The 14,555-nt window shown below is 50.8% G+C and overlaps 5 protein-coding genes across 5 annotated transcripts; 2 read left to right on the top strand and 3 right to left on the bottom strand.

Annotated features, from left to right (window-relative positions):
* Positions 1-157: 157 nt before the first annotated feature.
* On the bottom strand, positions 158-1,401 carry GUITHDRAFT_151665 (hypothetical protein; the record flags this gene model as incomplete). The annotated part of the gene is made up of 10 exons (XM_005835633.1): positions 1,329-1,401; positions 1,196-1,285; positions 1,063-1,148; positions 864-978; positions 720-816; positions 640-674; positions 514-588; positions 334-455; positions 234-287; positions 158-187 (listed from the first exon to the last, which is right to left on the bottom strand). Coding segments are annotated over exons 1-8 (605 nt in total), but the record flags the coding sequence as incomplete, so codon positions are not given.
* A 612-nt stretch (positions 1,402-2,013) lies between these two features.
* Positions 2,014-4,590, top strand: GUITHDRAFT_105339 (hypothetical protein; the record flags this gene model as incomplete). Its single annotated transcript, XM_005835632.1, has 7 exons — positions 2,014-3,074; positions 3,229-3,373; positions 3,419-3,474; positions 3,527-3,592; positions 3,760-3,858; positions 3,907-4,090; positions 4,144-4,590. 7 exons carry the CDS (start codon positions 2,014-2,016, stop codon positions 4,588-4,590), a joined length of 2,058 nt encoding a protein of 685 aa, XP_005835689.1.
* Positions 4,591-4,612: 22 nt separating this feature from the next.
* Positions 4,613-5,607, bottom strand: GUITHDRAFT_151664 (hypothetical protein). Its single transcript, XM_005835631.1, has 6 exons — positions 5,574-5,607; positions 5,280-5,524; positions 5,112-5,233; positions 5,000-5,061; positions 4,833-4,952; positions 4,613-4,786 (listed from the first exon to the last, which is right to left on the bottom strand). Exons 2-6 carry the CDS (start codon positions 5,519-5,521, stop codon positions 4,721-4,723), a joined length of 612 nt encoding a protein of 203 aa, XP_005835688.1. The 5' UTR covers positions 5,522-5,524; positions 5,574-5,607; the 3' UTR covers positions 4,613-4,720.
* Positions 5,608-10,986: 5,379 nt separating this feature from the next.
* Positions 10,987-13,431, top strand: GUITHDRAFT_68506 (hypothetical protein; the record flags this gene model as incomplete). The annotated part of the gene is made up of 7 exons (XM_005835630.1): positions 10,987-11,034; positions 11,187-11,265; positions 11,315-11,390; positions 11,447-11,595; positions 11,644-11,725; positions 11,776-12,007; positions 12,058-13,431. The coding sequence occupies 7 exons, from the start codon at positions 10,987-10,989 to the stop codon at positions 13,429-13,431; spliced, it is 2,040 nt and encodes a 679-aa protein (XP_005835687.1).
* Positions 13,423-14,130, bottom strand: GUITHDRAFT_151663 (hypothetical protein). Its single transcript, XM_005835629.1, has 2 exons — positions 13,745-14,130; positions 13,423-13,690 (listed from the first exon to the last, which is right to left on the bottom strand). The coding sequence occupies exons 1-2, from the start codon at positions 14,077-14,079 to the stop codon at positions 13,564-13,566; spliced, it is 462 nt and encodes a 153-aa protein (XP_005835686.1). The 5' UTR covers positions 14,080-14,130; the 3' UTR covers positions 13,423-13,563.
* Positions 14,131-14,555: the final 425 nt, after the last annotated feature.

Genomic DNA, 14,555 nt, shown 5'->3' with positions numbered 1-14,555 from the left:
AACCCATCCTTGACGTTTCATGTTTACCCCTCCAGAAGCTTCGAGCAAGATTTTCTTTCCCGATGCATCTCGAAGTTTTACAGCCTGCACATTCAGCATATCATACACATTCCGGCTTGCACGGAGCGGCAGGACCATTTCGAGCATGTCAGGAGTAAAGTTGTCGCAGAGGATGAAGTCGATGCTTCTGTCCGCTCCATGGTCAGTTCGAGAAGGGTCCAAATCTTATATGACCCGTCGGGCAATGTCAAGAGAGCGCGCAGCTGATCAATGGTGTCAACTTCGACCTGGTCCAGATTGTAAACTTTGCGATGAGGGCTCCAAGTTTTCTACCTCGAAGAACTTGACCTCCACTCCTTCTGCCTTCAGTTTGTTTGTCCTCTCGACGGCTTGCTTCACACGCTCTGCAACTTCACTAGGCTGTAAGCCAGCGATATGGTTGTCCTTGATCAGCACTGCAAGCAGCGGTTAAAGCCCATTTCCTTGTACATGATGATGGGTCGAAGTTTTGACCTGCTTCATGCAAGCCCATACGATGGCAATATCCTCCCCCGCATCGTACTGCATACTTTTCAAGCACACGCAAGCCTTAGAGCGGCAGCTATCAGAGAGACGAACTTCACATAAGGCATCTTCTACCTGGAGTAGTCTTGCGGGTGTCCAGGAGTTTTGCTCTACTTCAAAGTTATCTCCTGACAGCGTTGCGAACCATTGATGACCTGCAGTCTTGTCCAGCCATCTTGATCATCTCCTGATGGAACTGATTGGTTTTAGTCGCAATTCCACTCAGTCTCCCGATCATGTTGAGAGCGACCCCTAACAAGAATGAGAAGGAAGGAAAGTCAAGAAACTTCGGCAAATACGTTCGAGACGGAGCATTTGGTGTGATGGCCCTCTTAATACAGCAAGTGCTGTTCCCTTGGGCACTTTCTGTCCATCTTGCACTTTTGGTTCCACCGTGACATTCGGAGCAAAGATCTGCTCGCCAACTGTGTCAAAGGCGTGACAGGAAGTCATGTCTCACAGTCTACACTCAGACTTCTGCAACGTCTACATACTGACCTTTGCAGCCTCAGGCAGCACAGCAAGGCCTGCAGTAACAAGCTCGGCTCGGCTCATTACTTTGGTCTCCATCGCATGCGATTCCTCTGGTAGAAACGGGAGTCACTCAAGGTATGGCAAGCTGTCTGCATGCCTAGAGTCACTTGACATGTGAGATCTCCAGGTTTGCCATCGAAGCCAAGATCTTCGTCCCGAGCCAGTTCAAGGAGGCGAGTGATGAGCCCTAGAGAGCAGCCATCATCGACGAACGTAGACCAGGGACCCACCGGATCGCGAGAGGTGAGCATAGAGCTCAGGAAGAGGAAGATCGTTCAAGGAGTTCCCGGCGCTCATCTCCTGTCACAGTGAACGCGTCAACTGAGGAGCATCTCACAATCATTCATGCTTGTTGGAGTTGCTGCTCCCCTTGCCCAGACGCAGCAATAATCGATCCCTCATGGTAGGCCACAACTCACTCACTGGCTGACTGTGTCTCTCTCGCTCTCTCCTGCCATCCTAGTCCTCGTTCTTGCTCCTGTATCTTGATCCAGATCTTGAACCCTCTTGTCCTTGTCCTTGTCCTTGTCCTTGTCCTTGTCCTTGTCCTTGTCCTTTTCCTTGTCCTTCTCATCTTCCTCTTCCCTTCCTCTCGCCCTCGCTTCCAACATGCGCTCAAGCGCATTTTGTCTTCCACTCGGAGGCCAACGTCTCCTCATTTCCAATACCTCCAACATCTCATATTTCATAGATGAGATCATAAGCTGGAAGGGCAAAGGTGGTACCTTGGGGTTGAAATCAGATACACCCGCCGGGATGCCTGGAAGAGGGATTGGGGTGATAAGCAGATGAGTTGAGCAATGAATGAGTCTAACAGCAGAGGATGCGTACGGTAGAGACGCTTTCATGACTTTCAGGTGTATCATCGCAAAGATGGCATTCTAGTGCTCAGATCGTGTCTTGCTTTCATATCATATGAGGTTGGCCGCTGGTGCAGGGACATGCTTGTTAGGATGCTTCCTGGCATGCCAGATCACCGTTCTCCCCGCAACTGAAGTTCCTAAAGCACCAGCAGCGTCCTTCGATCCTCGAAAAGAATTTCATCACATCCCGCTGAAACACTCAGAGGATGTCGGTTGGGATGGAGGAAACGTCAAGTACTCATGGCAGGATGTATCGCCCGACCGGAGGATCTTGTATGTTGGTGTATCTTCCTTGGACGACAACACTACGGACGTGTCAGAGAACAGCGAGGATAAGGAGGAGCACGACAACACAACCTTTTCGATGGTGGATGAGTTTCCATATCGCCTTGAGTTCACAGGAGACATCGAGACAGTGATCCAAGAGCTTGAGAACAAGGTTGGGCCAGCCCCAGTTCATATTCTGACCGAGGAGGAGATGCAGTCTCGCATGATTGCTGCCAATTTCTCGGAAGCAGACTACCTCTACGACAAGGATCATGGATACCCCTCCTATCAAGCTTCTTCTCCGACCCCTTACCCTATCCTGCCGCCTCCCGATGCTTCGGAACTTGCTCTGATGTTTGCTGGTGCGACCAAATATTCCCCGCGGGAGGAGCTGAAACTGTCGAACCGGGCGAGGATAGAGTCTGAGGTCTTCGTGCAGGACCCTATCTTGGACGAGGACGAGTGCCGCTGGGAAGTGAAGGACAGGAACATCGAGTTCGAGTTCGAGCCCAAAGATGTGCCTCGTCCGGGGTATGGATACCTAAAGCTGTGGCACGACTTCAACACCACATCCGAGCTCATAAGGACCAAGAAGCTGAGCAAGGAGCATCAAGACATGCTGACACAGGCACAGTTGGAGCTTGTCTTCAACTATAACTCCTCTCGTCCTCCCCGCGAACCTGCAGCTCGTCGACCAGGAGCAGGACCAAACATCGACATCTCCCTGCTCCAAGCGCATGCCAGCAAGGCAGTGAGCGAGGGAATGGCACGCGAGGCCTGCCCTCTGGACTTGCCAGGGTTGATGCTCAGACAAGACAACGTGAAGGGTTTCCTCGAGCTCGCAAAGTGAGAGGAAGTGTTGAGACGAAAATGATTTCGATGGTGATGGAGAAAATGATGAAAATGAGGATGGAATTGATGTAGATGAAGATGAGGATGATGCTGATGAAGTTGCCGTAGAAGAAGAAGATGTTGTTTATGCTGCTGAATATGGTGTCAGATTTCACTGGAAACAGCAGGAGGATATCGAGATGGCTGAGAGATACTTCCGACAGGCTGTCATGTGCGATCCAGAGGATTTTGACATGAAGTTAGAATATGGGATGTACCTCATGGATGCGAAGTTCGATTACATGGCAGCTCAGGTAAAGCTGTCGTTTACGAGAGATAAAATGATTGTCATTTCCCAGGCGCTTTTTTTAAGTGTGCTGGAGAAATATCCCAAGACTGGGTATGCTCTAATCGGGTAATCTATCTCAATCCAGAGCACGTGTGGATGACTTCGTCTGCTCGTACAGACTGGCGGAATGTATAATGAATTTGGAGCAAGATTTCCAGAGAGCGCATGATATTCTTTATGACGTGTGATCTTCTGAATTGCAAGCTGCAATCGCAGGAGACAAACTGACAATAATGCTGCTCCAGTCCCTTGATTCCTCATTTATGAAGATGACAGGCAACGAGAGCAAGGCAGAATACAAGTATCCATCTCCATACGGTCTCCTGGAAGCCTGAGATGTTCTTGTTTCAGGTTCTACAATAGCAAACTGTACGGACATTATCCACGAGCCTTCACTCTCCTCGCCAAGTGCGTGCAAGAACTCTGCCCTGACAACAAAGTTTTGATATGGTGAGTGCGAATTGACCTTCTTTTCTTATCTCTGATATTCTCCTTCAGCATGTTCTTGCTCCGACGGGCTCTGTCGTGGTGCAGCGATTACGAGCCTGCCATGGCAGCTTTTGGGTGTCTTCTTGTGCAATCAGAAGAAGGGGAAGTGAAGGACGCACTTGCTCAACTGAATCAGACGGAGGAGATTGAGTCACGAGCAATCTCGTTTTCTCCCATGTATCATCTCTCGCAGGTGAAGATTGAGAAACGATGCAGGAGGAGGTGGGTAATAAGTTTGTTCGTTAGGTTCTTGTCAATGCTGTGAAAATTCTGCGGAAAAGAAAGTGGACCTGGAAGAGTTGGAAGCATAGAAGTCAACTAGGTCACTACTTCTATGTGTTGGACTTGGATCTCTCTGACTCCTCCTCTCCCTCTGCTATCTTGTCAGATCCCAAAGTCTGTAACCGGCACGTCTTTAGAGCCTACGCAGACTTGCTGGTCCGTGAGGGAAAGCGAGAGGATCTTGTGCTTGCCGAAGCCATAGCAAGAGATTTCATGTCGCTTGCTCTCCTCGAAGACTCCTTGGACGCCCGTTGCTTGCTTGCAGTTGTGCTCAAGGTCAACTTCTCGAGATCCGAACAGCAACCATTGAAGCACTTCAAGCTCGAAGTGGAGAACTTGTTGATGACTGTATTGTACAAGCAACCTGATCATGATTGGGCCCTTGAGCTTTTCGACAGTTTAGACTTATGATCGATGTCTGGTCACTCCCATTAAAGTCTTTAGTCATTTTTACTTCTCTACAACACAAACTCTACAACATGGTTCACTTGCTATGCGCATATTTAGATCGCCTCGTGTCTTACACAAACAATGACTCGACCTATCTTGGCGTGCACAGAGGAAGTTGGCCAGTGGCAGGGTCAGAGCAGACACCGTTGGCATCATCCTGACAGCAGGGTCAGAGGCATCACCATCACTCGACGAGGCCTCACGTCTCTCGCGCAGACATGGCTCGATGAAGGTCTGACGCATCTTTCAAGGGTTCGGATGCACCTGCCCTTCAGCATCGGCCAGCTGCTCTCCAATCCAAAGTTGGACACGTCATCACAGCACTGAGACTCGGTCAAACACTCCAAGACTCGCTCTCCTTGTTGCGCACCTCATCTTCTGCTGCTCCCCCGAAGCAGCCGAGGTTGATCTCGATGGCTGCTTGTTTATCCCCTTGAACGTCGTCAGGTCAGCTCGAATAGCAGCAAGTCAAGGCAAGTCACCCAAGCTCAAGTTGTAAGGACCAACAGGAATGTTGTTCACTATCTTGTCCTCTGCTTGTAGAGCGTTGCAAATCTCTTGTGCTTGTCTGCAGCGGACACACGGAGATTCGCGGTAGAAGTACCTTGAGCGGTCGTCAGACACGCATCTGCCTCCTCCTCACCGCTCACCTCCAATCTTCATTGCCAGGGGCTGCAGCCCCTGCCCTCCATCCCATCTCCCCCAAGTTGTTGGGACCTGCTTGCTCCGGGTACGTGAAGTCACACCAGGAGACGCCGGACTTGTAGGGTTGACGAGCGGCCATGTTGCGATAGAAGGCGTTGGGGTTCGTCTGCATGATGATGCTCGTGATGCAGTCATCAAGAGAGAAGTTGGAGCAGTCGAAACTTGCTCGCAGCCTCCCGCATCCCATCGTCTGCATCGAGTCAAGTTAGTCAACATGTGCGGCACTTGGGCAGTTCAACATCATCTGAGATGGTGGTGCTGGTCTCTATCGTTGCTGGTTGAGTCAACATCACGCCGATCGGATCCTCCATGTTCGGTGAGAACTTGATTTGGTCAGAGCAGGCGTTTTCATGTCCAGGAACAGGAACACCTGCCGACGGCGTGAGAAGAAATCATGAGAACAAGTCCTCACATGCTGGCTTTCCAGCTAACCATCCTGCTTCTGTCCAGTTGATATAGTTGCCAGTGCTGCATTCTTTTTAGATTCCTTCAAGATTTGTTCTCAACAACAGCATACCTTGCATATCTCTCCCCATAGAATCCTGAATATTGGCCGAACTTGGCAGGGTAAAGCGCACAAGGAGTGCTCAGCCGAAGGTTTGCCTCTGAATAGTTTGCAGCCAATGTAAAATCCATCTCGATGGCAAATACCAGCGAGAGGTCAAGAAAGCCATATCGCTGGCCGATGGCGTTCAGTGCGTCTTTCATGTATGTCAGGTTCGAAGCGTTGGCTGCAGCTGTAGAGAAGATCTTGTCGACGAGGCGTTTGCCTTGCGTTTCTTTGTCGACGGGGATCGAATCGCCTTGTGAGTACGTTCGATCGTAGAGGTCGAAGACCCTGTAGTCTAGCATCGTCTCAATCTTTGACCAAGACTCTGAGAGGTTTGCTCGATTGCAGTACCCAGGATATTCCACTGGAACTTTTCTGACGACAAAAGAAGCAAGTTTCATGAAAGGGTCTGTGATTGTAAACTGATAAAATCTCCCAGCATCGATAGGAAGGGCTCTTATGCACCAGACTGGGTATGCAGGAGAGGTGCTTTTCTTGTCTTGGGAGGTGAATCCACTCAAACATGTGTAATAGCCGAGGCTCTGAACTGACTGATTAATGTTGGGCCAAACATCGCAAGATTGTTGCGCGGACGGGTTGCACGAGTACCACAAAGCGCTCGACTGCTGAACTTGTACAGCGACATCAGATTGATAGTGGAAGGAAAATGAGTTGTACGGCAAACTTGAATTGGTGCGAACATTGCACGCGGGATTAGGATCAGTGCTCACCTGGACTTGCACAGTTTCAAACTGACTTGAGACTGTTGGGGTTGTGCATGTCAGGACGTTATCACTTGTCACTGTTGCATCTACGCCGATTCGTTGCGAGTCAGACAAGACAAATTGACATTGGATATCAGTGCAAAATTCTGGATTGCAAAAGTTTGAAAAATATTTCCCGCGAACAGTCAACAGGGTTCCTCCTTGGCGAGGTCCACTATTCGGGGATATCGAGAAGATGCGAAACGAACCTGCTTGGGACTTCAAGATATGAAGAAGGAGGAAGACACAGAGCAAGATCAAATCTTACCTTCTCCAGGGATGGCAGAGCTTGGATCTCCCAATCGAGTGATGAAATTTGAGAGCTGGTGGAAGGTGCCCTGGAGGCCATTGATAGAAACTTTGAGCAGCACTCGGCTCGATGTAGAACCAGCGATGTGGCATTGCACTCCTCTTGCTGAGGTGGCCGGATCGAAGATGGCTCTAGACGGACTTGCCTCGCGCCACAATCTGTCTCCCTGATTCTTCCAGTAGCAAAAGTATTCTCCATAGAGCATTGTTTGCGTGAAGAAAGGCATTTTAACGAGCACAAACAAGGCACAATCTGCATTCAATGCTCGAGATGCAATGATGGTCGCGTTTTGACTTGGATTTTTGTAAACATACAATCTTCCCAATGATACCCCAAGGTTATGAAAATATGGACATGCTTGATTTCCATTGATCAAGATTTCTTCTGTGGCCCCTTGCGAATTGACGGCAAATAGTGACAAAATTGCAGGGCCTGGTTTCAATTCACCGTTTGTTTGTATCTGAAGTACGATCTCGCACAGGTCTGTCGAGACACGCGTTGCAAGCACTTTTGTTTCGAAATGGTTGACAAGCACAGCAGCGCCGATCCCCGTCATTGTTTTTCCCATTTTTTCACAAATTGTTGGATTGACCAGCAGAGTCACAAGGAAAGGAAGAGGATATCTATCTGGAATCCCGCTGGGAATTACTTGATAAATCCCTTTCAGATCCATCAATGGTGATGAGGATGTGTTGGTAAATCCTCCAAGCTCTGAGTCACAGGTTGCGTTGTGGATTGCAATGTCAGAGCACAAGTCACCAGCACCGTTCGTGCTCTCCATTGCAAGACAGTCTCTAAAAGCAACGAAACACCTGCACCATTAAGACTCAGTCACTCGTTATTAACTCACTTACAAAAGTCTTCCTCGGTCCTGTTGCAACATTTGATGTTGAAGATCCAGTTATGACTAGGTCAGGTACATTTGCATTTGGACTCCCGTAAAACAAGCCTGAAACAACCTTGAGATCTGATGACAGGACAGGAGCGAGCATGCCTTGCGTGATAGTGTCAGTGCACTGGCCATGCACATTGCAACTTTCGGCTGAACAATTCGCTTTCCAGATCGAAAACTCCTTGAGAGAGCATATGTAAGAGAGTGCAATCGTTTCCTTCCCTCGAGACACCTGGGAGTAGTTTCTAGATATCAGGCTTGGGTTCCATACGCTTGTGCCTGCATAGAGACGTCAATATCCCACCAACACGGGACACGACAAGGCAGACCAGGCGACCCGCTTGAGAAGACAGGCTGAGCCTGCAACTGGACTGAGCAAGGAAACGAGTTTGCAATGGAAAGCACTTCAAACGATGTCATTCGCAGCATTGTCTCATGGATGCATTTATATTGAGACATCGGGAGCTCCGCCGTGTTCGACCCTATACACCTGATCACTTTCATTCGACTAGACGCACAACTTGCCATTGAAGCCCTTGAGAGCGATGTGCCCTAACACAAAGAAGTTTGCCGGACATGTTGGCCTATGAAGGAGCATCAAAAGAGGTGTCTTTCGCACAACTGGCGTGCCTCTGAATCGTGATCGGGTTCTGTAACGCAGCGTATCCACTTTCGTTCTGGCATTTGCCTTCACTTGCACTTTCGGCTGGGATCTCTCATTTCAAACATGGAAGAATTCCAACTCGAGCAAACCAACCATTGCAAAGCAGCGGAACTTTGATCGACGTTTGCTCAGTGCACTGCAATTACGGCAGGGCTCAGTTGTCCTGTACAGAAAGTGATCAAACTTTTCCTGAGATATAGTTGAGCTCCAGATGGTGTCAAAAGCATTTCCGTCAGGTGTTGCATACAAAGGCCCCTTCAATAGCGTCATTGAATATTTTCTTTGAGAATTCTTGTTGTCATTCGGCGCACCTGATAAATTGCAAAACTCTCGTTGCGATTGAAGCATGGGACTCCGACAGGACATGGCTGTCCATTCTGATCGATAATCAAGATTGTTCCCACGAAATTGGGCTTTTGGATTCCTAAGAACAACGTTAGTTACAAGATTTCAAAGTGAAGGAAGAATTTACCTGCAACAAACACATCGCCTAGGTAAACAACCTCCCAATCCTTGCTTGACAGATATTTTCGCACATCATAACCATCGATTTCCCTGTTCATTTCACCAGGAAAATCTGTCATTCAACCTAGTGAGATGTAATGCGATCAATCGATGGAATTACCTCTCTTATCGAAGTTGACAATAGATGTCGGTCTCCAGATTGATCCATATAAATAATTTTCGTTTCTCCACTCCTTGAAAAAGGCTCCGTTATAGCATGCTCATATCAATGAGATGAAGGAACGCCATACCTTCCAAACAAGGGTCCATTCATATACAGGAATCATGAAGACTGTTGTCAGACATTTTGCTCCTTGCATAGCACAAGCTAGAAGCAACAGGGTGCTATATGCACTTTTCATGCTCACAAGATATGTCGGCATCGTGATTGAGCCTATCCTGTTCGAATCTCTTCATTCATTGCCCAGGTGAGGGTGGATGTGCATCTCTAACACACCAGCATGCGGCATGGCAGGTCTGCATCGGCTCAGACTCTCACTGATCCCTTTGAGCTCCCTTTGCCATCTCTGCATGAAGCGCCGCCACTTTCGGACCTCCTGGTAGTATCGAACAGCGAGGCAACTCCACTCCTTCCCCCCCTCGCACTGTTCTGAGGCGAACTGCCGAGCGGCGGCTCAGTTGGACTTGAACCGGAACTCCATGCTGGGCCCCGGCCCGCCGGAACCGTGCTCCGGGAATGACTCAGTGATCACGCCGGGCCCGGGCGACGGGACTCGGGATTTAAGTTCATAGTGGCCGACCGTACGGGAGACGGCACCGTACTACCGTGACCCGGGCCCCCGCAGTGAGTCCGCCGGTCACCCGTGACCGGCGAGTCACAGGGGCCGGGCCGCCGCGGCCCGGCGCCGCCCGCACAGTCACTCCGGGAGGCGGCCGCCCCGGGACTGGCTGGATGATCGGACTCCCCGGCAGTCACCGTACGGTAAGATCCCGGTAACCGTTGAACGACCGTACGGACGGTCACCGGCTGAGTGACCGCCGGAGCCGCGCCGGAGGGCCCGGCTGTGCCGCGTGACTCGCGGCGCCGAGCGCCCGCTTACGGCCGGCCCCGGCGGGTCCAAGCGAACTACTGAGTGACTTCTGAACTTACCGTAGTACTAGCCTCGGCTACCCGGCGTAGGCTCAGGCTAGTTGACAGTGTAGTACACCCCGGCGTGCAACCGGCTGCGCGTACGGTCACCGGGTCACGCGGCGGCTCACTGAGTCACTGGCCGCGGGCCGGGGCCGCCCCGGCCCGCGGTGCCAGGCGCCGGCGCGTGAGTCACACCGTCAGTGGCTGCCGGCGCCCGCCCGGCGTCACTGAGTCAGACCGGGCCGGCGGGGCCGGCGCGGCCGGCCCGGGCGCGGCCCTCAGTACTAGAAAGAGCTCAGTGTCGGCTCAGCCGAGAGTAAATCTTACACCTCTGTGTGCAGATAATAAGGGGGATGACGTGTGCCGCTACTTCAGCACTTAATGAGTTGACGGACCCCTTATGTGACTCGTCTAGAAGGCGTAGCTGGGGTGCTGCAAGTTGATTTCATCATTGCAGAATTATCTAGAAAATATTCAATTTATCAACAGGTATTTCAGTACAAGTCTCGGAATTTGCCGGAAGTTGCCTCAAGTTTGACCGCAAGTTGCCCAGTCCACCGCCGGTATTCGATGGGGTGGGTAGTTTCTTTTTTAAATTTATATTACAGTTTTAAGATGGGCTGCATGTTCAGTCGCAACTTAAGGGCCTTTCGGTATTGTCTGGAGGTGAGGTGAGGTTTAAGAAGCTTCTGTACCCCTTCTTTTCCCCTTTACTACCCCTGTATCTTACATGTTCCTACCAACTCCTTCATCTTGTAACCCCTATGCACCCCACCATAGTATATTCCATCGAAAAGTTGAATTCCAGGGGGGTGGGGTGCACCGCCCTCCTCTTATAAAAGGTGCTCCGCAAACCAGTAGCAAGCAAATTCGCAATGGAGGACTACGGGCAAAAGGTCTTCGTCGGAGCTGTCGCTGACAAGGTAACTGATTCTTACTTTCTTTCTGTCACTCTCTTCTCCCTTGCAACACATCTATTTCTATGCTCGTCTTGCTTTCTATCTCGCCTTCTGCCTGGTTTCAAACCTTTTCAACGAAGTTCGTTGCCCCTTCTTCAAATGACATGCGTGTGCAGTATCTCGGCAAGTATGGAGAGTCTAGCGCTCTGTTGAAGGATCACTCCTGGGTAAAAGACCAGGCAAAGGCAGAAAAAGGTAGTTGTTACTGTGACGTTTGCAGGTAGTCGTAGTGACCTTATCTCAGTCGCCGCTGCTTTGTTGGATTGGGGAAGGGATAGCAATGCCACGGTCTTCACCCACTGGTTCCAGCCACTTGGAGCGTAAGTTTGCTTGTGACTTCCGAAGCTTTGTGTGGGTCTAAGATTTGAATCATCAGCAACGGAGTTAGACACGGACAGACTGGACAAGTCCACAACTACATGTTCACGTTCGGCGCGGATGGCAAGCCATGCTTCAAGTTCAAGGCCGGAGAACTTCTACGTGGCGAGACTGATGGGTCCTCCTATCCAAATGGCGGACTGAGAGGTACTCCCCTCACTTCTCTCTAGGCTTATTGATAAGATTCTTTTGCAGCTACCCACACGGCAGGAGCATACACCGTGCTCGACCCTACCTCTCCCATCTTCATTCTTGACGACACGATCTATGCTCCTACGTAACTGATGCTTGTTTAAAATCTTATTGCAAACTTACTTTATGATACAGGATCTTCATCTCGTACCATGGACAATCTCTCGATGAGAAGATCCCCCTATTGAGATCGGAACAGGCCATGTCAGCTCAGTGCGTAAGGCTGCTCAAGCTCATGGGGCATACGACTGCTGGGGTTCAGTCCAACATCGGGCTGGAGCAAGAGTTCTTCCTCATCCCTCGCGATTCGTACGACCGCAGGCCAGACTTGCAGCAGTGCGGGCGAACGATCCTGGGCAAGATGCCGGTGAGCTGCTGCCTGCCGCATTGATGCTCCTCTGATCGCATGTGCTGCAGCCTCGAGGGCAGGAGATGTGCGACCACTACATGGCGCCGCTGAACCAGCATGCGCTCAACTGCCTGCGCGAGATCCAGCACGAGGCGTTCAAGCTAGGCATCCCCCTCAAGACCAGGCACAGGGAAGTGGCTCCGAACCAGTACGAGATGGCTCCCTACTTCGGCCACGTGACCTCTCAGATCGACCAGAACCTGCTCGTGATGCAGCTCTGCGAGGAGATCGCGGCCAAGTACGAGCTGGCGGCGCTCTTCCAGGAGAAGCCCTTCAGCGGAGTCAATGGGAGCGGGAAGCACAACAACTGGTCGCTGGGAACCAAGGAAGGGCTGAACCTCATGAATGCGGGGCAAGTAGCGGAGGTGACGGGGAACTTGGATATCTTCCCTGTGCTCATAGCTGCTGTGGTGACTGCGGTGGACAAGCACAGCGACCTGATGAGAGCAGCCATCGCTGACCCCGGCAACGACTTTCGCCTGGGAGCCATGGAGGCTCCTCCTTCCATCATCTCGACGTACCTCGGGGATAGCCTGACGGAGTACCTGGAGGGCTTCAAGGGGGGAAAGAGAGGCGAGTACAAGCCCAAGCCTCGCACTGTCGACACGGGATGCGACCTCTTCGGAACCCTCGAGGTCCCCACGGAGGACCGCAACCGCACCTCTCCCTTCCCCTACGGAGGCCATCGCTTCGAGTTCCGCGCGGTCGGCTCGGCTCAGAACGTTTCCATGGTCAACACAGTGCTCAACACCATCTGCGCGGACGCGTTCAAGGAGTTTGCGGACAAGATCGAGGGAGGCATGAAGGCTGATGACGTGGCGGCCGAGGCCCTCAAGGAGCACTGGAAGATCATCTTCAACGGCAACGGCTACTCCGAAGAGTGGAAGGCGGAGGCAGGCAAGCGCGGCCTGTGCCGCATCGACAGCGGGGTGGAGGCGATGGAGCAGCTGGGAGCCGAGAAGAATCTGGAGATGTTCGCCAAGCTCGGGGTGATGTCCAAGGAGGAGCTCTTGGCTCGCCGAGACATCGCCCTCCAGCACTACACCGGGCTGGTGGAGATCGAGGCAGGATGCATGATCGACATGATCACGCAGAACATCGTGCCTTCGGTGAAGGAGACAGGCATCAGCACCGCTCAGATGGAGGCAGAGTGCGCCAAGGTGAAGGCCAAGTACGAGGAGCTTGAGCACGAGGAGGACCCCCTGAAGAAGGCGAAGATTGCTCGGGAGCTCCGCCTGGACGTCATGGCCAACGCAAGGAAAGTGGTGGATGAGGTCGAGTCCATCTGCCCCGCTAAGAGCTGGCCGTTTGCTACCTACCGCGACCTCCTCTTCCTCGATCAGAACCAGGGGCACAATGCCACCCCTTTCAAGTGTGTTTAAATTAGTGTGTTAGAAATAAATAATCATATTGTTTCTCTACAAACATGTCCAGTCACTAATCGATTTACACGCTATATCTGCCTTGGTTGTTGTTTTGTTTGTCCAAACGATTTCGACTGCTAGAATCAACATTTATATTGGAATCAAGGGCCCGATAACGTTTTCCCAAAGGATTTCTCCAGTAGTCAACCACAAGTCTCGGAATGTCACAACGTCTCTCTCATTGAACAGCTCCTGCACGAGTTTTGCTTCTTTTGCTCTACATTGAAGCAATCATTAGTGCGCTCATAACAACAGAACACCATCTTCTTACCTATTCGCATAAAACTTCTTCCATCCCCCATTCTTTACAATTGTCTGCGGAGTCCAGGAATTGCGACAAAGTGGTTCCACACGACAGTGAATTTCCCATAGTCTTTCTTCACTTCCCAAGGCGTTCCAGGAACGAGAAGCAAGAGACACTCTAGCAAGAGTTGCAGGATCCAGCAGTCCTAACACGGTGAACAGAACATCGCGATCCCTTGTGAACAGCTCTTCGATGGAAGGCCTTTTCCTTGCTTGCTTTCGGTCTGAACTGTTTGCCTTCCCTCCTTGCACAGCAATATCATATTCGATTGCAATAGGCACAGGAAAGCTCTCGACAACCATCTTCCCCCTTGTCTGCAATTATCCTCGCTTACATCCAAGTCACTTCGCACCTGTACATGGAAAGTGAGTTCATGGATACGACATGCAACTTGGCATGTTGGAGATACTCTCGCAGTATAATATTCATTTCTCTTTATCTAACTCCTCACGATTGTGCTGTTGTGTACCCCAATTGAGACACTATCTTGTAGAACAACCTCCATATCTGTTGTGCTTGCTCTCAAAGGATTGTAGGCGCAAAGTTCGCTCGAGCTTTCCCCAGTCCTGTTAGACATTTTCTGCCTCGCATTATTCGAATAATCGAAAACATGCTGCATTATTACCACCTTTCGATTCCGAATCCTTTCTATTCTATCCCTGCAATTTCGATATCTTCGGATCACGTTGTTGCGTTTGCCCAGTTTCCGTCCATTTGTTTTTCATTTCTGTCTCTCCCTCCCTCTCAGCCTTCTTCCTGCATGCCGAGCTGTTTCATC

Source organism: Guillardia theta (genome assembly GCF_000315625.1).
Source record: "Guillardia theta CCMP2712 unplaced genomic scaffold GUITHscaffold_20, whole genome shotgun sequence".
Taxonomy (NCBI): Eukaryota; class Cryptophyceae; order Pyrenomonadales; family Geminigeraceae; genus Guillardia; species Guillardia theta.
The sequence above is the reverse complement of the archived record's forward strand: the minus strand, read 5'-3'. Positions and strand labels throughout refer to the sequence as shown.